Source organism: Theobroma cacao, chromosome 6, assembly GCF_000208745.1.
Source record: "Theobroma cacao cultivar B97-61/B2 chromosome 6, Criollo_cocoa_genome_V2, whole genome shotgun sequence".
Taxonomy (NCBI): Eukaryota; Viridiplantae; Streptophyta; class Magnoliopsida; order Malvales; family Malvaceae; genus Theobroma; species Theobroma cacao.
In genome coordinates, this window is record NC_030855.1 from 24422835 (window position 1) to 24444495 (window position 21661).

A 21661-nucleotide genomic window follows, 5' to 3' on the forward strand; every position below is an offset into this window, starting at 1 on the left:
AAATACAATGAACTTTGTGGCAAAGAAAAAAACATGGTGTGAGCTGTGCACACAAAGCCGTGAAGCATGCCACCTTTATTAGCGTGTTCCCGTTTCCCATGTGACAAAACTGCACATATTGACCTAACGTTCGGCAACAAACAGCCTGTCTAGGTTCCGGAATCCATGCTTAAAATTACAATTTTATCCTTATTTGGTTTCACAAATAATATAATTATTAAAATTTATATAAAATATTGATTTTAATTATTACTAATAATTTAAATTTAAAATTTTTTATACCATATAATTTAGATATGAATAATTATAATAAATATTTAAATTGAGATTATTACAATTAGTATCAAATATAATATTCCGGATCCGAGCTGTCACATTACAAAACTTTGTTCAACTCTCCCGTTATCTTGGTAGTTTCCCTTTTCCAGCTATGATTTTTAGGTCAAAACCTCGTGGCGTCAGCCTGTTAGCTACTTTTTTTCTAAATTTTCTTTCCTTCCCCTTAACTAAAATTTGATTTTAAGCCACCTACTCTTTTTTTAATTAAAAATAAAAAATTTAGTAAAAACCCTTTATTGATGATTAATTGAGATCGATGGATCCAACGGTCAGAGATTACTCAACGACTGTGCTGTCCGAGATCGATCTCCTGACGGCGCAAATCGGGTTAATTTATTTTATAAAATTTGTAAAGTACACGAAAGACTTATAATATTCGAAAAAAATAGTACACGTGCCGCCTTTAGCTTGCTTCTCAAGTCATAGAGGACCATCGTGACAGCTCCACGGAGCCCTCGCTTCCCATTGATTCGGGGTTTCCATTTTTTCTTCGTCCTCCTTCCATCTCGCGTTTTCCTTCTCCAACGCTTCTTCTTCTTCTTTCTTTCTTCCTCCGCCATTTTTTTATATGTAAGAAGCAACGTTACCGGTCACTTCTCTTTCTCTCACTTTTTCCTTTTTTCTTTTTTATTCTTTATATGTTCCTGAAAGGTTAGTGTTTATTCTGCGATTTTCTCCAGATTTCTTGGTTATAAGGCTTAACAGATCTAAGAGCAAGAAATGAGAACCTTCGACTTCTTCGGGAGATTATCTAGAGCTTTCCAGGATTATCCTTCTCTTTCAAGGATCATTGTTGTCTCTACGATCAGGTGCTCTGTTCAATCAGTATTTCTTTCTATATGTAGATATTTTGTTCGTTTCTTATGTTTATGCAAATATTTGCTTCATTTTTTTATTTTTTTTTGTTTCTATATCCTTGTTTTCAAGCGTTGCTAAATGCGTGTCCCGGTTTTCATTTTAGTTGCCGTATTATCGATTTAATCTTATAAGTATCGATTTCTTTATGTTCTCATTGTCAGTAGATTTGCTCTGTGTTGAGGTAAACCTGATATTTGTTTTGGGTCGATCTGATAAATGATGAGTAGGTTTGAGATTTTGAGCTGAAAATGGCATAAACGTTTGAATTTTGAAATGCTCTGTTAAAACTCTGAAAACAGAGCAACTCTGTTTATACTAGAGGGAAAATGCCATCTCTGTTGAAACTGAGGTCCATGGACCATGCTCTTTCATTTTTGTTAAGCCTGTAGAGAGATCTTATTAATCTAAATTAGCAAATTGTGTGGTAGGAAAATTAAAGCTCTGTTTGGTTCATTAAAATGGTGAAGGGAAGAGAATTTGGGATTAGAATTAAACGGAAACTAAATATAAAAACTGGACTGCTTTTCTAGTATTCTTGGAATGTATATGTTAACTTTAGGAGCTTGAGTCTATAATTTATCAAGATTAGTTGTAAAATGAACTGCATTCTATTCTTTCTTTTTTTTTCGTTTCTCTTGAAACTCTCTTTGAATCAGAATTTTCTCTTTGGGCTAAGCCTATTGCATTTTTTGCAGTGGTGGGGGCCTTATAGCTTATGCTGAGGCAAATACATACAATGGCAGTAGGGGCCATATTGCTCATGCTGATGCAATCACGTCCAACGGTGCACATGGTATTGCTTCATCTGAAGCAGTTCCCAAGAAAAAGAAGGTGGTGCTGCTTGGAACTGGTTGGGCGGGTATGAGTTTCTTGAAGGATCTGAATAACCCTAGTTATGAGGTGGAAGTTGTGTCTCCTCGTAATTTCTTTGTGTTTACCCCATTGCTACCAAGTGTTACATGCGGTAAAGTAGAAGCACGCAGCATTGTTGAGCCAATTCGCAACATCATCAGAAAGGTAATGCGTTTTAAACGTGAAAATAAGAAGATATATCTTGTGAATTGAGAAAACCAGTTGTAAAAGAACTCTGAAAGTGGTTTTTTCTGATTCATGCTTGAGCAGAAAAATGTTGATATCAGTTTCTCTGAAGCTGAATGTGTCAAGATAGATCCTCAGAATAAGAAAATTTATTGTCGTGCAACTGTAAATAGCAAATTGAAGGGGGAAGAAGAGTTTGCAGTAGACTATGACTACCTTATTATAGCCGTGGGTGCTCAGGTTAACACCTTTAATACTCCTGGTGTGGAGCAAAACTGTCATTTCTTAAAGGTAACTTTCTTCTTTAAAATTTTATTGTCTTATGTTTTGCTATATTTGGTAAAAGTTTTCTGCCCACTACTTGTTGCGCTTCTGAATTAAGATACTCTGCTGATGCCGTGGATTTGGGTGATGGATTACTGCGTTTGGGATTGGGGGAATATGTGATAGGAGCCATTTTCATTCTCTTGTACAAGTTTTTTTATTTCCTGTTCATTTCATTTTAAGCAGCATGATTCTTCATGCAGGAAGTTGAAGATGCTCAGAAGATCCGTAAGAATGTTATTGAATCCTTTGAGAAGGCAAGCCTACCAAATTTAAGTGATGAGGAGAGAAAGAAAATCCTTCACTTTGTGATTGTTGGCGGTGGTCCAACAGGTGTGGAATTTGCTGCAGAACTCTATGATTTTGTCAATGAGGATGTGGTCAAACTATATCCGAAGGTCAGAGAATTTGTGAAAATAACACTTCTTGAGGCTACAGATCATATTCTGAACATGTAAGAATGCAAATCAAGTAGTACTTCGTTTCCATCATCATTATTTACCTAAAAGCTGTTATTACTTTGAAGCTTTAGTGTTTTTGCTCATATTAACATTGAATTTTTTCAAATAATTTTAGAAAACGTTGTGGGTTCTTTATATTCAAGGTTTCTCGAGGTATTTAGTTCATAATTTGAAGTTTTCTCAATCTTTTATGACATTCTTTTTTCTCAGGTTTGACAAAAGAATCACAAATTTTGCCGAAGGGAAGTTTGGAAGAGATGGCATTGATGTGAAATTAGGGTCAATGGTCACGAAAATAGATGATAATGAAATTTCCACAAAAGCAAGAGGTAATGGCAACACAACTAATACACCATACGGGATGGTTCTCTGGTCAACTGGCATTGGACCTCGTCCTCTCATAAAGGAATTTATGAAGCAAATTGGTCAGGTGAAATACTTTTAAACCTAGGAACTCATCTCATCGAATCCTCTCTATCCTTCACTAACTATCTTTTTCATTGTCATTCATGAAAGCTTTTTTCACTTTCTAATTACATTTACTAAACCACTATGTCTTCTGTGAGAACAGGGTAATAGGCGTGCTTTGGCAACTGATGAATGGCTGCGTGTTGAGGGTTTTGATACCATTTATGCGCTTGGTGACTGTGCAACAATTAACCAGCGGAAAGTCATGGTATCTATTTGAAAAACTTCGTCATTCTTTTATGAGATTTTGTTTATTGCTAGTATTTACTTTTCTTTCCTCGTTGTTTTTTAAATTTCAATACATTTTAGGAGGATATATCTGAAATATTTAAAAAGGCAGACAAGGACGAGTCAGGAACATTGACAGTTAAAGAATTTCAAGAAATAATTGATGATATTTGTGAAAGATACCCTCAAGTGGAGCTTTATCTGAAGAGCAAGCAAGTGCGGAACATTGTTGATCTTTTGAAGGAAGCCAAAGGGGATGCTGCAAAAGAATCCATTGAACTGAATATTGAAGAATTTAAATCAGCTCTTTCTCAAGTTGATTCTCAGATGAAGAATCTGCCTGCAACAGCACAGGTAATCATTTTAATTTACTTATACCACAGTTAGACTATTGATTTCTTTCGAAGTCAATGCCTACTTAACACATTCACCATCTGTCAATGTTTCAGGTTGCAAATCAGCAAGGTGCGTATCTTGCTAAGTGCTTCAACCGTATGGAAGAGTGTGAAAAGAATCCTGAAGGTCCCGCTAGGTTCAGGGGAACAGGCCGCCATCGATTCCATCCCTTTAGGTACAGATTGAACTTCTATCCCGTCTGTGCACATTCTCTCTTCTGCATGTGTCTTCGGTGCTGTTATGCGTAAATTATACCTTTGACATAAACACTGGTGATTTTTCTTACAGGTACAGGCACTTGGGACAATTTGCTCCTTTGGGAGGGGAGCAAACAGCTGCACAACTTCCTGGTGATTGGGTCTCAATCGGACACAGCTCGCAGTGGCTCTGGTATTCTGTCTACGCAAGGTAATCAGTTCGAATTGGTAGAGTCAGAGCGAATCATTACCTCATGAAACAATTAGGAACTCAATTTAATAGCCTGTTAATCTGAACTTTTTTCATGTCCTTCAAATTCAGCAAGCAAGTAAGCTGGCGCACAAGGGCATTGGTAGTATCGGACTGGGTAAGGCGTTTCATCTTCGGGAGGGATACCAGTGGCATTTAAGGCAACAAACAGGTCTCTGGGTTTTGGAGTTACAATTTGGCAGAATTGCTATAGCTTGGAATGCTGTAGAAAAATTTTGTTTACATTTTTTCCCCTTTTGACCTATTCTTTCACATAATAATCATGCTGCCAGCAGGGCTTTGGCCTCTTGGCAGTGTTCTCGCTTGCCAAACCTTACGATTTAATTGATTTAATCTTTTACTTAGGGGAATGACGAACGTGTTCTCTAAGGTGGTTTTACAAGGAATTTTGCATTTTGGAAGCTAAATTTTAGTTCACTTCTGAGCTACACGAAAATATTAACTATTTCGAGGTGGAAGTGTTGCATGTTCTTCTCTGTTCTTAGTCATTGTGTAGTGCGAAAGGACTCCTACCCGCACTGAACCTCCTTTAAACTAAATCCAAACGGACTTTAAACCAGCAACAGATGGCCCAAATCCAAAACTCTGTAGTGGTCCATTTATGCTTTTATCCAAAAAGACACTAAACTCCGTGCGCGGCAATCTTTTACTTCTGAATTATTTTTATATATTTACTTATGAAGTAACATTGTGTAATTAAGTGATAATAATGATAGCATATAAAATAAAAGATTCATTTATCATTAAGCTAACAATATTTATCATTCAAGATTAAGATCTGACAGCTAAATCGTCTATAATAAGTGATGATTTACATCATAAATTGTATTGATCACGATAAATGTGATTTTTGATATATTTTATTTGTAATAAATTAATTTGTCAAATTATAGATTCATTTAAAATAAAAAATAAAGCAAATTCCATTGTGTTGCTAGGAAGTCTGAAGCAAAGCCCCAAAATTTTAATCAAAACATATAGTTAAGGCTACGAATGCATGTGCCATCAAGCCCCGTCCGTCATGATTCCCACCATGATTACAATCAATTAAGTTCATCAATTTAATTTAAAAGTTAACGATGTTGCCAAGTGTCGAAACACGAGAGGTTAAGTTTTTATAAACTATTGTCCTGCGACCGAGTGCCACGTGTAATTCCCCTCCACCCTGGTCGGCCATTGTGGTATTTGTTTCGAGCACATAGGAGGCAAGATACAAAGATTGGACGAGGATGTAGACGTTGAATGGAAAAAGGTCGGCGTGCCAGAACATGGGTTTCTCAATCTTTGGGGGACAAAAAGTGTAGGGGTCTTAATCCAAATTCAAGATCACAATTTCATGGAATTCCATACGAGTGGTTTCATTCTCGGATTGAAGTTTTTTTTTTCTTCTGTCGTTGTTCAAAATGCCTACTTATCTTATACATTTCACCATCTATTTTGAACATAAATTGAAAGAAAAAAAAACAACTTTATATCAATAAATGTAAATTTTTACATTGATATTTTATCCAATTCGGTCGACTGATTACTTAGAAATAACGTTAATATAATAAATTATAATACAATTTTAAAAATATGTATTTGTTAGAATCAAATGGTATAAAATTCCTTCTAAACCCTAAAATCACCTTTTATTAGGAGTTGTTATTATCCATTAGTTAAATTTCAAGCTAAAAGGGATGGCTTATGACTGATAAACGCCAATGAGATTGGGTTAGGGCACAGGCACAAGCTTCTAGTGCTCATTAGGCACAGAGGTTTAGGTTTTTGGGTGCATGTGATTTCCGTACATTTCCCTCACCCCAGTACTCTCCCAACCCTCTTCCTAACATCAAGGATTGAATCTGTACTTGGATGCTAAGTCCTTTAGTTTTTGCAAAAGGCTACTACCCCGGAAGTGGGAAACTGATCAGAACGCTTATGGCCCCTTGAAACGCTGCTTATTTTTACCGAAGAAGAGAGCTTTCGAGCTTTGCACTAGCAACCACGCTAACTTAGCTTCTCCTTTGTTTCTTACTTTGGACTATTCTTTTTGAACTTTTCATCCCATCATTCTCCATTTCCATCCCATCCCATTCATCTTTTTCGATTGAAACAGCGAAAATGACTGGTTATGTCGAGTAACTTTCATCAAACAACTTTTCAATCCAACCCCAAAACCCATCGACGTTCATGCACAACGTGACAATTTGTGAAGTTTTTTACCTTTGGCCATACACATAACTTCTTTACATTCCCCATTTTGTTTTCATTTCCTAAGTAATTCCCTTTTTCTCTTAATTGATTCATTCAAGAAAAAAAAATTAACAACTTTCAAGAGAAAACCACTCACTTGAAATTCTAAGTATGTATGGTAATTAAGACAGAGTATTCCTTTCCCTATAGCAGGAAATATCTGATTCATCAAGTCATTTTACTGTTTATATGTTCATTTGAAACAAAATGGACACCACCCTAAGTTTGTTTTGTGGGGGCCATGGTTTTGCTCTCCTAATTTATTAAAAAAATGGAAGAAAAATTGCAGAAAACATGAAGGCCACTTGTCTCCAGCTAAACTAGGCAAACAGAGTATTGACTGCCAGCTGGTTCATAGCAGAAGCCTGTTTTCTGCACACTACCAGGTTTAAATTATTTGATAATTATCTCTTTTAATTATTCAGATTCAGGGCACATTAGCTCTGCCTCTGAGGATGGAGTAGATGCTTTTAAGTTTTCTCCTGCTGGTAATGGTGCTTTTGTTATAATAATAAGCAATTATTAATTGCTATTTATTTCTTTTTTTGGTTTAAGCTTATTCTTAAGCTGAGAGAGAAAATCTGAAGGAGATGGAACAGGAGAGCTTTTTCCAATCATAAGATTCTTTCTTTTTCAGTTCGGATCTCTACTTCGGGTTTTCGGATGCTCCGGTTTTAGTACTCTTTTCACTATCTTGACTCTCCGTTGTTTGTTAATGGAATCGTCGGAGGTGAATATGTCGAGAGACTCGTCCGAGTTGGACGAGTCCGCTCGGGGATCCTCATCACCCGACCTAGCGCTCGAGCGAGTTCTATCTCTTTTGAAATCTCACAGGGACAGGAGCTCCGTTTCTCTGGTCTGCAAGGACTGGTACAACGCGGAACGGTGGTCGAGGACTCACGTTTTCATCGGAAACTGTTACTCCGTCTCGCCGGAGATCGTCGCACGGCGGTTCCCGAAAATCCGGAGCGTGACGTTGAAAGGGAAGCCTAGGTTTTCCGACTTCAACTTGGTGCCGCAGAACTGGGGGGCCGATATCCACCCTTGGCTGGTCGTTTTCGCCGCTAAATATCCGTTCCTCGAAGAGCTCAGGCTTAAGCGAATGACAATCAGCGACGAAAGCTTGGAGTTTTTAGCCGTTTCTTTTCCCAACTTCAAAGCTCTCTCGCTTTTAAGCTGCGACGGTTTTAGCACTGACGGACTCGCCATCATTGCCACTCATTGCAAGTAAGTTCCTAACAACTTTCTTTTTTTCCAATATTCAAAATTATTTCTTCTCATTTTCTCAATGTCAGAGATCTCAGTGAAAGTCTTTCATTTTTAATAAAAATTATCTCTTTTTTTTTTAAAAAAATTGGGGTATCTTTGGGGATATAATGTAGAAATTGAAGGAGAAAAATAAAAGTAGATTCCTTTCTTTTTGTTCAGCTTCTTTTAGTGTTCTTTTTGGGAATGTGACGTTCAACCAATGATTTTCAGTGAGTATTTTGATGGACACTTATCATTGATGTCCATTGCCAGCAGCACAAATATCATATCCCCTCGTTCTGCTTTATTGGGAAATTAATTTTATGATAAGATAACATGTTCCCAGTTTTTTAAGTCCATCATAGATTCATTATTGGAAATTAAATTTGTGTGCTTTTGTTGCTACCGTTGAAGACTTGGTTTCCAATGAAAATAAGAAGTCAGCTTAGCTCTATTGACCCCCTTTTCCCCACCTTAATTTGTAGATGTAATGTTGGGTATTATCTTCATTTTGCATCTTTGATGTCAATGATCAGGCCTGAATTGTAAGGGATCCAACCCAAGAAATATAGTTCCCTTTCTTTTGCGCAATTAATTGGCTTATGTCTTGGTTATTGGTTAGACAAAGGATTTGACATGATTTGTTCTCTTTAGTAGAAGAATAGGGACTTTTAGTGGAAACTATAAGAGGAACAGCTCTACTTTTTCCAATTCTTTCACTGTTTTATATCTCTGTTTCTGTTGATGTGACATTGACCCTTTTAATATGCATTTATTGAGAGAATTTACATCTTTGTCGGTCCTTTAGGAATGATTGAAGAAGAAATCTACCTTCTTGGTTTCCAAGAGCTAAATGCCTGTAGACATGGAGTAAACAGTTTGGGAAGTCATAAGAAAATTTCCTCTGGATCTTGGACTGTGGTTGACATTGTAATGTTTTCAACATTATTTAATCTGTCTTGTGGCTTTGTTCAACCTCACGCTATGGCTGTTGGGTTTTTTCTTGTGAAAGAAAATGTCTAAGTTCTTATTTCGTTTGCAGGAACTTGACTGAGCTGGACATACAGGAGAATGGCATTGATGATAAAGGAGGTAGTTGGTTGAGCTGCTTCCCTGAAAGCTTCACATCATTGGAAGCACTGAACTTTGCCAACTTGACCAGTGATATTAATTTCGATGCTCTTGAGAGGCTTGTAGGTAGGTGCAAGTCAATGAGGGTTTTAAAGGTCAACAGGAGCATATCCTTGGAACAATTACAAAGACTTCTTGTTAATGCTCTTCAATTGGCCGAGCTTGGTACAGGCTCATTCTCACAAGAACTTACTTTCCGCCAATATGAAGAGCTTGAAAGCACATTAAGTAGCTCCAAGAATATTCATACACTATCTGGTTTGTGGGAGGCCAAGGGCTTACATCTCCCTGCTTTATACCCTGTGTGCACACATCTGACTTTCTTGAGCTTGAGCTATGCTCCTTTGCAAAGTGGTGAACTCGCTAAGCTTCTTGCTCATTGTCCACAACTTCGACGCCTCTGGGTAAGAAGACTCCTTTGTTCGAGTCTTTCCATCAGTCTCAATTTTTAGAAAATAGTTCTTTGATGGCTTCATGCTCTATTGCTATTTGACTTGGTAATGAGATATACTTAGAGTAGTGTTGTCTCATTAAATTCAGTATCTTGTTCTTCTTGCTGAAGATTTTCCATGCATTGATAACATTCATGATCTTGTACTTCTTGCTTCACATTGTGAGTGACTTAGACAAAGTAAATTCTTTCTTGCCCATCCAAAGTGTGTGTTGATCATTGAGAACCTCCACACCAGTTTAATAGCGATAATTTTTGGAGGGTTTAACTTCTTAAATTTTCTTTCGCTATAGGTCTTGGACACAGTAGAAGACGAAGGACTGGAAGCCGTTGGATCGAGCTGCCCTTTGCTTGAAGAACTTAGAGTTTTCCCTGCTGATCCCTTTGATGAGGATATTATCCATGGAGTCACTGAAGCTGGGTTTGTTGCTGTGTCTTATGGTTGCCCAAGACTCCACTATGTCCTCTATTTTTGTCGGCAGATGACTAATGCAGCTGTAGCAACCATTGTACAGAACTGCCCTGATTTTACGCATTTCCGATTATGCATAATGGACCCAGGTCAACCAGATTATCTCACAAATGAACCCATGGATGAAGCTTTTGGTGCAGTGGTTAAGACATGCACTAAACTCCAGAGGCTTTCAGTTTCAGGTCTCTTAACCGATCTGACATTTGAGTATATTGGAAGGTATGCGAAGAACTTGGAGACCCTTTCAGTGGCTTTTGCAGGCAGCAGTGACTGGGGGATGCAGTGTGTTCTGACAGGTTGTCCGAAACTAAGGAAACTTGAGATAAGAGACTGCCCATTTGGCAATGCAGCACTGCTGTCAGGTTTGGACAAGTATGAGTCCATGAGGTCACTTTGGATGTCAGCCTGCCATGTGACAATGGATGGCTGCAGGCAATTGGCAAGGGAGATGCCCAGATTGAATGTTGAGGTAATGAAGGAGGATGGAAGTGATGATAGTGAAGCTGATAAAGTCTATGTTTATCGTTCTATTGCAGGCCCAAGGAGGGATGCCCCACCATTTGTGCTTACTCTCTGAAATGCTTGGTAATCTCTCTGTGTTATGTTACAAACAACTGGCTTTGGATGAACATATTTTTCATGAACAAGATCCCATGTCCTAGTAATAACCGATCTTCAAGCTACTCTGCTATCAACTTTGTTAAGTTGTCTTAAGACAAGACTTATTGCTCAGGTACTTTTCTCTGATGGAGCTGTGTGTATCTTTTTTTTAATCAGTTTTTGTTCATTATGAAGCTTTAAATTTCTTACATGCTACTTCTAACAATAAAGTATACGACTCATACCTTCCCGAAGACGTAGAAAACGGGTTATATCATTACAAAGTTTATATTTATTACATTGTTAGTAGACAAATTTACCATATTATCAATCAAATTAATATCTTTTAACATTTGAGATTAAAGATTTGATAATTAAACCAATAATAATAAAAGATAATTAACATCATAACCATCCTTTGATCGGTTTCAAAAGACATAAATTTGATATTTTATTCTTAATAATCTAATTTACCAAACTATAGATCCATTCAAAATAAAGTAAATTCCTTAGTGTTGCTTGGAAGTTTGAAGCAATGTCCCAAAATTTTTAATCAAAACAAATACGTTACGAATGCATGTGCCATTGAGCCTCGATATTATTCCCACCATGGTTACAATCATGTTCGTCATTTTAATTTAAATGTTAATGAGGTTGCCAAGTGTAGAAACTCGAGTGGTTAAAAGCTTTGTGAACTATTGTGCTATGACCGAGTGCCACGTGTAATCTCATCCCCAACTCGAAGCGGCCATTGTGATATTTCTTTGGAGTCCGCCAATGTCTACTAGGAGGCGAGGTACGAAGAATGATGTGGACGTTGAATGGACGAAGGATGGCCTGCCAGAACATGGTGTTCTTAATCTTCGGGGGACAAAAAGGGTTGGGGTCTTAATCCAAATTCAAGATCATAATTTCATGGATTTCCTTATGGTTTTTTTTTTAAATTTAAAACATTATCTACACCATTTCGTTTTTGAACATAAAATGAAAAAAAAATCGAGATTAATAAATACAAATTTTTATATTAATATTTCATTCAATTCAAGTGAATTCGAATAATCACTTACCAATGATGTTAATATAATAAATTAAAATACAATTAATAAGATATGTTTTTGTTAGGGGTAATTGGTCAAACCAAATCATATTTCTCTCTTATGCCGTAAATAACCTCTCATTTTAGAGGTGATTTTTATCCATTAGTTAAATTTCAAGCTAAAATGAATGGGTTAGGGCATGCATAATCACACGCTTTAAGTGCTCATTAAGCACTTTTCCATTAATAAAAAAAACACAACAAATGAGAATGACACATTGATTAGAGGTTTTGGCTTCTTTGGATGCATGTGATTTCCATAACCGAACATCAAATTGAAGGGTTGGGTCACCATACCCCCAAAAACCCAGAAGAGGGGTTAGGGGTCCCACAAATGGGGCCACCCCCACACCCATCCCTCTTCCTAACATCACATGATCACACAGTTGATAATGCCACTAATGCATTTATTACAACAACTGTGCCTTCCCCTATTTTTCTTTATTCCAAAAATGACGTGGAACCTTCTCCTATCTTTTTTTATATATATTTAGAAGACGACCCACTCGGGATACGTTAAAGAGAAAGATTTGTCGTTTTATGTACATAAATTAAATTACCCAAAAAATACTTTTTTTTTTTTATATGAATGATTGTGTAAAGACATGAAGAACACAACATTATAGAAAGAATTGGTTGGTGTGAATTCTTTCTTTCTTGATAGGAAACTCACTACGTCACCAGCCAGGCATGGGGCACTACAATATATATATATATATACACACACAAATATACAAGTTGATTGATGATAAAGATGTCATTTGATTTATTTTTTCATTCAATTTTTTAATTTTTTAAAATTTTTTTACTGGTTTGATATTGTAAAATTAAAAAATTTAACGTAATATTCTTTTTCGAATTAATAACTTTACTCAATTACAAAGAGAAAGGGTTATAATATATATTTTTTAGAGTTTTATAATTTTATCATTATAAATATAATTATTTTATAAATATTATTTTTATTTTTCAAACACGAAATTCTAACTCTGCTACTGAAATTACTTTCCTTAGAATCCAGGGTGGGGGGACTAGTAGCCTCCCAAAGTTTCAAAAGTTTACAAATGTTTTTTTATTTTGTTTTCAATATTTATAAATTTATTTATAATCTTTTAAAAAATTTTATAATTTCACCTCTAAATATTGAATTTTTATTTTTATCTTTTTAAATATAAAAAATTGGACTTCGTCGTTGATCAGAATGGCTCCTACAGGTTGAAATGCTGGTTGTTTTTAACTAAGAAGAAAGGTTTCAAACTTTGCGTGCAAAATCAGGCAAACCTCAGCTTCTTACTTGTTATCACGCTTGGGACTTTTTCTTTTTTTGACTTTTCATCCCATCATTTTCCATTTCCATCCCATTCTTTTTGGATTGAAACAGCGAAAATGACTGGTTATAAGCCAAGTAACTTTCATTAAACAACTTTGCAATCCAACCCAAAACCCCTACCCCTTTCCGCACAACGTGACAACTTGTGATCAGTTTTTTAAAAAAAAAAACTTTGGCCATGCACGTAACTACTTTATATTCTTCCCCTTTTGTTTTTCATTTCTCATGAATCGTCTATGTGTTCATCCAAAGCAAAAGTGTCTATGGCACTTTCATCATATCAAAAAACCTTGGGTCTTTTCTGGGTTATGGTCTTCTTCGCAAAATCTATTAAAAAAATTGCAGAAAACAAGAAGGCAACTTGTCTCCAGCTAAACTAAGCAAGAAGAGTATTGACTGCCAGCTGGTTCATAACAGAAGCCTGTTTTCTGCACAATATCAGGTTTTAAATTATTTGATGATTATCTCTTTTAATTATTGAGATTCGACCAGCATTAGCCTCTGCCTTCTGAGGATGGATTTAGATGCTTTTATATATTTTCTCCTGCTGGCAATGGCGAGCCACCTCCTTTTCCCCTCCAACTCGTGCGGTGCTAGAGCGCGTCACGTGATGCGTCACATGACTTAATCCCGTAATGGGGAAATTTTCCGAAATAACCCTTAATTTATTTTTTCACAATATAATTACGAAAATACCCAATGTCTTATGTTTGGCTCTTGGTAAAACCAAGGTGGAGCTTTTCTTCTCTGACAAAAGCTGAGAACATCACGTGGCTCTGCTTTTTACTGATTCAGGCAGCGACGCTTGCTGATAGTGGCATTATTGTAAATAAACGCAATCACCCGTCCTATCGCATAGCCTAACTCCTTCAACTCGAGTTGGCCTTTTTAAACGGTATAAACTGTCTGGTTCCTGGACACTTACGAGGGTAGTTTAGTAATTTAGAAGATCAGATGCTGTTCCTCCAAGACAAAAGAGTGGACTGGTCCTGGAAAATCATTGATGGCTGCCAACAAATTTATTTTCTTTTTGGGGTTTCCGAAGGTGCTATCTTTTAGCGTATGAGAAAGAAAAGAGGAAAGAAATGGGAAAATAAACTGAAAATGTATGATGGAATTGGAAATGTCAGTGCCACCCCAACATGATCAGGCCCTTGTTCATCTTGCTTTAATCTTGGAAGACTTGTCAATTTAACTGAACTTGAAGTTTCTCTCTTTGCTTTTCTTTTTAACCGGGAATGGAAATTGTTTGTCTACCCAGAAAATTCTTCTGGGGTGAGAAAATTTTCCCCAGTACATACAAACAAAAGAAGGATCAGTTTGCAGTTTTGCATTATAGAGTTTGACTCCATTGTTGAAAACCCAAAGCCTTGATTTGCTTTTGATATGGTCAAGACCATCAATTATCACTAACAATCACAAACCTTGGGTCTAATCTAACTTAGAAATTACCACACCATTGTCAGGCAATTAACCCCTTTTATTCACCACTTCTTTACTCAACCCCCCACAAAAGCTATCCCCTGTAATTCCCCCGGTAGCCCACACTTCTCTAACCTACACCGTATGTGCACAACGCTCTCCGTTTTACGGCTAAAAACCCCCCAACTGGAGGGCATTTTGCATACGTGGCACGAAACAAGAGGCTGTGCGCATAACGCACCAGGGCATAGGTTAGGAATGGTGGGCTAAGATCTTCCCAAACCCGCCTTGCCATGTCCGCGTCGACTTCAGCTAAGGTGGAGTGAACAGAGAAAAAAAATAAAATTATTAAAATATTATAAAAATGATTAATTTAATAATTATTATTTAGCCCCCAAATTATTTATTATAATAAGCAATAATTAATTTAAATAAAACTTTTTATTTATTTATATATTTCCGCTTTGTGCTTTTGCTATAATGCGCAAGGTGCTACCGTTTCCTTCTTCTTTAGCTCTCCAAAGCGCTTTTCTTTTTTGATTTAAGCTTCCTCTTAAGCTGAGAGAGAGAATTTGAAAGAGATGGAAAAGGAGAGCTTTTTCCAATCATAAAAATTCTTTCATTCTCAGTTCGGATCTCTGCTTCGGGTTTTCGGATGCTCCGGTTTTAGTACTCTTTTGATTATTTTTGACTCTCCGTCGTTTTAGTTGATGGAATCGTGCGAGCTGAAGAGGTTCAAGGACTCGCCGAACTCGGACGAGTCGGCTCGGCGATCCTCATTTCCCGACGAAGTGCTCGAGCGCGTTCTATCTCTTTTGAAATCTCACAGGGACAGGAGCTCCGTTTCTTTGGTTTGCAAGGACTGGTACAACGCGGAACGGTGGTCGAGGGCTCACGTTTTCATCGGAAACTGTTACTCCGTCTCGCCGGAGATCGTCGCACGGCGGTTCCCGAAAATCCGAAGCGTGACGTTGAAAGGGAAGCCTAGGTTTTCCGACTTCAACTTGGTGCCGCAGAACTGGGGGGCCGATATCCACGCGTGGCTGGTCGTTTTCGCGGCTAAATATCCATTCCTCGAAGAGCTTAGGCTTAAGCGAATGACAATCAGCGATGAAAGCTTGGAGTTTTTAGCGGTTTCTTTCCCCAACTTTAAAGCTCTCTCGCTTTTGAGCTGCGATGGTTTTAGCACTAACGGACTCGCTGCCATTGCCACTCACTGCAAGTAAGTTCCCTACTACTTCATCTTTTTTTTCTTGGAAATTCAAAATTATTTTCTCATTTTCTCAGTGATAGAAATCTCAGTGAAAGCTATTTTTTTTCAGAAAAGGTTCTTTTTTTATCTTGGGGTATATTTGGGTATATACTGTAGAAATTGAAGCAAAAAAAAAAAAGAAAAGTGGATTCTTTTTTAATTTCTTTTTTGTTGGGCTCCTTTAATGTTTTCTTTGGGGGATGTGACGTTTGACCAGTGATTTTCAAGGAGTATTTTGGTGGTTACCTTATCATTGATGTCATTGCCAGCAGCACAAATATCATATCCCCTCATTTTGCATTATTGGAAAATTAATTTTATGATAAGATAACATGTTACCTCTTTTCTAAGTCCGGATGCATTATTGGAAATTAAATTTATGTGCTTTTGTTGCTACCATTAAGGCTTGGTTTCCAATGAAAATTTCCCTTTTTTTTTTTTTAACCATGAAGCTATGGTTAATATGATTTTGTTTGACCTTTTCAAAAAGAACTCTGCTTAGCTATTGACCCCTTCCACCCCGCCTGATTTGTAGATGTAAAGTTGGATATTATCTTCATTTTCCATCTTTGATGTCAATGATCTGGCCTTAATTGTAAGGGATCCAAGCTAAGAAATATAGTTCCCTTGAGATGGAAGCAGAAAGAATTTTTAAAGTTTATTTATATATTTTTGAAATAGTTCCCTTTCTTTTTTATAAAACTAATTACCTGAGATGGTACCCTTTTGCGCAATTAATTGACCTATGTTTGGTTTTTGGTTAGAAAAGGATTTGACGTGATTTTTCTCTTCACTAGAAGAATAGGGACTTTTAGTGGAAACAAGAAAACGGAACAGCTCCTACTTTTTCCAATTCCTTCACTTTTTTATCTCTCTTTTTCTGTTGATGTGACATTGAACCTTTTAGTATGCATTTATTGGATGCATATCCTTGATGTTATCATTTCCCCAGTATGCCCATTTTCATTGGTTGAGAGAATTTACATCTTTATCTGTCCTTTAGGAATGATTGAAGAAGAAATCTACCTACTCGGTTTCCAAGAGCTAAATGCCTGTAGACATGGAGTAAACAGTTGGGAAGTCATAAGAAAATTTCCTCTGGTTCTTGGACTGTGTTTGATATCGTAATGTTTTGAGCATCATTTAACCTGTCTTGTGGCTTTGTTAAATCTCACGCTATGGCTGTTGGGTTTTATCTTGTGAAAGAAAATTTCTAAGTTCTTATTTCGTTTGCAGGAACTTGACTGAGCTCGACATACAGGAGAACGGCATTGATGATAAAGGAGGTAGTTGGTTGAGCTGCTTCCCTGAAAGCTTCACATCATTGGAAGCACTGAACTTTGCCAACTTGACCAGTGATATTAATTTCGATGCTCTTGAGAGGCTTGTAGGTAGGTGCAAGGCAATGAGGGTTTTAAAGGTCAACAGGAGCATATCCTTGGAACAATTACAAAGACTTCTTGTTAATGCTCCTCAATTGGCCGAGCTTGGTACGGGCTCATTCTCACAAGAACTTACTTTCCGCCAATATGAAGAGCTTGAAAGCACGTTAGGTAGTTGCAAGAATATACATGCACTATCGGGTTTGTGGGAGGCCAAGGGCTTATATCTCCCTGCTTTATATTCTCTGTGCACACATCTGACTTTCTTGAACTTGAGCTATGCTCCTTTGCAAAGTGGTGAACTCGCTAAGCTTCTTACTCACTGTCCACAACTACGACGCCTTTGGGTAAGAAGGCTCCTTTGTTCAAGTATTTCCATCTGTCTCATTTTTTAGAAAATAGTTCTTTGATGGTTCCTTGCTATACTGCTATTGACTTTGTAATGAGATACTTAGGATCATTTGTGGACATAGTCTTTGCCAATCAGGTGAGGCCAGGTTTTAAATTTTTTGTGTTGTCCTGTAAAAGAATTGAGAAATCATAGAAACAGAATTCTTGCTGAAAATTTAGCTTGGAGAAAGTTAGTAGACTGTTACTTGAATTTGTGGGTTCATAATGCATGGTAGAAGCTGCTGTTTTACATTTCAGAGTAAAGGGAATCAGGGATTGTCAACTAGCGTATGTAGATTTGATTGGCCATAAGTAAAAGAGTATGCATATTTGTGGATAGAGTACAGGAGGATTGTCTTATTGCATTCAGTATCTTGTTCTTCTTGCTGACGATTTTCCAAGCATTGTTAACATTTGTGATCTTGTAGCTTGCTTCACATCGTGAATGACTTAGACAAATTAAATTTGTTTTTGCCCATGAAGAGTTAGTTATTCAAGTAACAAACCCTCTGTGGCTTCCTGCCTATCTAAAGTGTGTGTTGATCATTCAGAACCTCCACACTAGTTTAATAGCCATAAATGTTGGAGGGCTGAACTTCTTAAATTTGCTTTTGCTATAGGTCTTAGACACAGTAGAAGACAAAGGACTGGAGGCCGTTGGATTGAACTGCCCGTTGCTTGAGGAACTTCGAGTTTTCCCTGCTGATCCCTTTGATGAGGATATTATCCATGGAGTCACTGAAGCTGGGTTTGTTGCTGTGTCTCATGGTTGCCCAAGACTCCACTATGTCCTCTATTTTTGTCGGCAGATGACTAATGCAGCTGTAGCAACCATTGTACAGAACTGCCCTGATTTTACGCATTTTCGTTTATGCATAATGGACCCAGGTCAACCAGATTATCTCACAAATGAACCTATGGATGAAGCTTTTGGTGCAGTGGTTAAGACATGCAGTAAACTCCAGAGGCTTTCAGTTTCAGGTCTCTTAACTGATCTGACATTTGAGTATATTGGTAGCTATGCTAAGAACTTGGAGACCCTTTCAGTGGCTTTTGCAGGCAGCAGTGACTGGGGGATGCAGTGTGTTTTGAGAGGTTGTCCAAAACTAAGGAAACTTGAGATAAGAGACTGCCCATTTGGAAATGCGGCACTGCTTTCAGGTTTGGAGAAGTATGAGTCCATGAGGTCACTTTGGATGTCAGCCTGCAATGTGACAATGAATGCTTGTAGGCTATTGGCGAAGGAGATGCCCAGATTGAATGTTGAGGTAATGAAGGAGGATGGAAGTGATGGTATTCAAGCAGATAAAGTATATGTTTATCGTTCTATTGCAGGCCCAAGGAGGGATGCGCCACCATCTGTGCTTACTCTCTGAAATGCTTGGTAATCTCTCTCTCTCTCTCTCTGTGAAAGGCCTAAAAAAATTTAAAAATCTGGTTGCATTAAATAATAAAATTGTTGGTACTGTAATACAAAGGAAGTTTATAGTAGGTCAGTCAAAGGGCCTTGTTGAATGATTTGCTTTTTTTATAATACAAAGTGGCTTGGATTAAGATATGTTTCATGATCAAGATCCCATGTCTTAGTAATAAGTGATCTTCAAGTTACTTTACTATCTATTTAGCTAAGTTGTCTAAAGATTGACTTATGGCTGAATACTTTTCTCTGATAGAGCTGTGTGTATCTTTTTCTTATCAGTTTTTGTTCATTATGAAGCTGGGAATTTCTTACCTGTTAATTCTAACAATAAAGTATTATTGTTTTCAGCTGTAAAAAGTTACGCAGGAGATGACATACCCTTCTGCAGGCACAGAGTTGGGTTGATGTTCATACAACCGAGCAATAGTGTAAAAGCATAAAATATGAGGATCTGCAGAACTTGAAATTGACTCTTCAACCTTGTTTCTTTCTTTGATAAGGCTCCTGGGGAACAGAAAAGCAGAAGAACATGGAAGGATAGTCTAAGCGTGTAAAGCCTCAAAGTTTGGTAACAAGTTTGCTTCATCTGCTTGATTTACTGCACCCCTGAAGAGCAAAATCGCAAGACTACCAACGCAAAAGTGTATGAAACAACCATGGCAGTGCGTCACAAACGAACTAAAATCTGTCCCTACAACACATTGCCAACCAGATCCATACGTCCTGTCAAAATCCTGCATATGGAAACAAACATCAAAATCTTCATATTTATGATTTCTTCATGCATTTGATACCCAGTACAAAGTTACAGTAGTTTTTAGCTTTGAGCCCTCACCTTTTTTATAAAGCGGGCTATATCAGTTGATTCAGTGGCTTCAAATATATCCAGAGCCTTTGCAGCTAAATGAAGTGCATCTTGCTGCATTTTGTGGAGCATGTCCGTCTCGCCTACGATTGCTTTACCCTCTAACATCGTTGAATAAAGCTTTGTTATCGAGGAAGGAGCATGAAGAGAAGGGCAGTGGGAGACTGAAGGCCTCGGTGATGGAAGGATTATTTAGAAAAATGAACCGAGGAAGTGGATGCTGCTGGCTTATTCTGCGAGGGTGAAGTCTGAACCCAAGGGTGTCTGGTCATCAACTGGTGCAATGGATTAAAGCCAGGTGGTTGCGTGAATGCAATGGAGTTTGTTGGACCCATATGATCGGAGCTGGCTTACATATGCTAAAAGATCAACGGTTCTGTGTGCACAACTGCACATTGTGGGCAAAAGCTGCAAAGGAGATGAAAACTATATCTGGGTCCACATTATCCTGGGAATGTAAGAGTTTGTGGTAGTATGACTCGGTTCGTTTCATTAATTTTGATTAGTTGTCCTTTTTTCCTATGCTTTTGTTTCCTGTCTTTCTCTTTATCTGATGGAACCGAAGACTTTGAGTTTGCTCGTAGACTTCTACTACTTACAACAAATTTGGAGTCTTAGGGTATATTATTACACGATATTTTACCTACCGACGACAAAAGACTGCATCTCACTTTTCGAAGATGCCATGCTGATTACTTTGGTTCCCCATCTCTCTCAGTCGCTTTCTCACTCTCACCTTCCTAGCCAAATTCGTTTGCTTTGAATTTCATGTGAATTCTCATTTACCAAGGCAAGTTTTAATGGGAAGGAGCCCTCTCTGTTAGCTTCCTGGTGGTAATTTCAGCAAAAGGGTTTAAAGAGGAGTACAATGCTTATGCCTTGTTCCTCAGTCTGGGTCATGACTCATCGACATTAGGTCATCAAGCCTAGCTGGGCTGAGTTTGACAGTCCATCCAAAAGTTACAGAAAAAGAAACCGGTTCACACGCCCCAGTATCACCTTTATCTGACTTAAGGGCACTTGGGGGAATCGACAAAGTAACTCACAATGGACCTGTGAATCACACACATTGCCCTTAGATATTGCTCGGAGAAGGGCATCCATATCAACCACGAATCCACTGAAGCAATCATGCCCATTTTAGCATTTTTGAGTTGCTTCTACGATTTCACTTCAAGGAAAAATAGAACCCCACTTTTTACCATTCAGGCACCACCGTCCGATTGGTGGGCTTGAAATGGTCCCTTTGTCACCTCACCCCAGCACATGCTTCCAAATGGGATCTGCCCAATATCCAAGTTCTGGAAAGGTCCACTCAAAGATCTCATGAGCCCTTGCTTCTTTATTCTGAATACTTGTGAAAGAAAACCATGTTCTCAACAATCAAGATCTTCTTCTCTCACTAATACCATATAAGCTAAAAAGCAAGTCAATTACTAAATTCATGATTATCTTTTTAACCCAGCTTTGGCTATCTTGAATCACATTTCTGGATTCTGGTAATCATTAGAATTCTGGGGTTAGTAAGATTTTGTGATGAGAGTGTTAATCATTGATTTGGTTCTTCATTCCACACCTAAAACCCCCTGACAGCACTTGGAACATAACTTGATGGTTAGGTTTGGTGAAAGGTATGTTTAGGTCTTTGCCCCTGAGATTTGGAGCCTGTTATCTCAAACAGTCTTCTGCCAAGGAGCCTGTTATCGCAACTTTCTGGTAAGCCATCTCTTTCAAAATTGAAGCAATCATAATACCCATGTTGCTAGTGGATCTGTCTTCAAAGGTCC

General features: G+C 37.7%; 4 protein-coding genes across 6 annotated transcripts; 3 read left to right on the plus strand and 1 right to left on the minus strand.

Moving 5' to 3' along the window:
- On the plus strand, positions 784-5036 carry LOC18596961 (external alternative NAD(P)H-ubiquinone oxidoreductase B2, mitochondrial). The gene is made up of 11 exons (XM_007025739.2): positions 784-909; positions 1020-1148; positions 1893-2214; positions 2320-2526; positions 2763-3013; positions 3231-3450; positions 3592-3696; positions 3798-4070; positions 4166-4287; positions 4401-4520; positions 4632-5036. Exons 2-11 carry the CDS (start codon positions 1060-1062, stop codon positions 4717-4719), a joined length of 1797 nt encoding a protein of 598 aa, XP_007025801.2. The 5' UTR covers positions 784-909; positions 1020-1059; the 3' UTR covers positions 4720-5036.
- On the plus strand, positions 7089-10928 carry LOC18596962 (protein TRANSPORT INHIBITOR RESPONSE 1). 2 transcript variants are annotated; one of them, XM_018123230.1, is made up of 4 exons: positions 7089-7201; positions 7371-8042; positions 9106-9598; positions 9939-10928. In XM_018123230.1, exons 2-4 carry the CDS (start codon positions 7531-7533, stop codon positions 10692-10694), a joined length of 1761 nt encoding a protein of 586 aa, XP_017978719.1. In that variant the 5' UTR covers positions 7089-7201; positions 7371-7530; the 3' UTR covers positions 10695-10928. The 2 variants fall into 2 exon arrangements, with proteins under 2 accessions (XP_017978719.1, XP_017978721.1); XM_018123232.1 differs by having other exon boundaries at positions 7453-8042.
- Positions 15092-20496, plus strand: LOC18596963 (protein TRANSPORT INHIBITOR RESPONSE 1). 2 transcript variants are annotated; one of them, XM_007025743.2, is made up of 4 exons: positions 15092-15787; positions 17054-17546; positions 18210-18973; positions 19358-20496. In XM_007025743.2, the coding sequence occupies exons 1-3, from the start codon at positions 15276-15278 to the stop codon at positions 18963-18965; spliced, it is 1761 nt and encodes a 586-aa protein (XP_007025805.2). In that variant the 5' UTR covers positions 15092-15275; the 3' UTR covers positions 18966-18973; positions 19358-20496. The 2 variants fall into 2 exon arrangements, with proteins under 2 accessions (XP_007025805.2, XP_017978718.1); XM_018123229.1 differs by lacking the exon at positions 15092-15787 and adding an exon at positions 16537-16941.
- On the minus strand, positions 19325-20201 carry LOC18596964 (dynein light chain 1, cytoplasmic). The gene is made up of 2 exons (XM_007025745.2): positions 19845-20201; positions 19325-19743 (listed from the first exon to the last, which is right to left on the minus strand). The coding sequence occupies exons 1-2, from the start codon at positions 19980-19982 to the stop codon at positions 19552-19554; spliced, it is 330 nt and encodes a 109-aa protein (XP_007025807.1). The 5' UTR covers positions 19983-20201; the 3' UTR covers positions 19325-19551.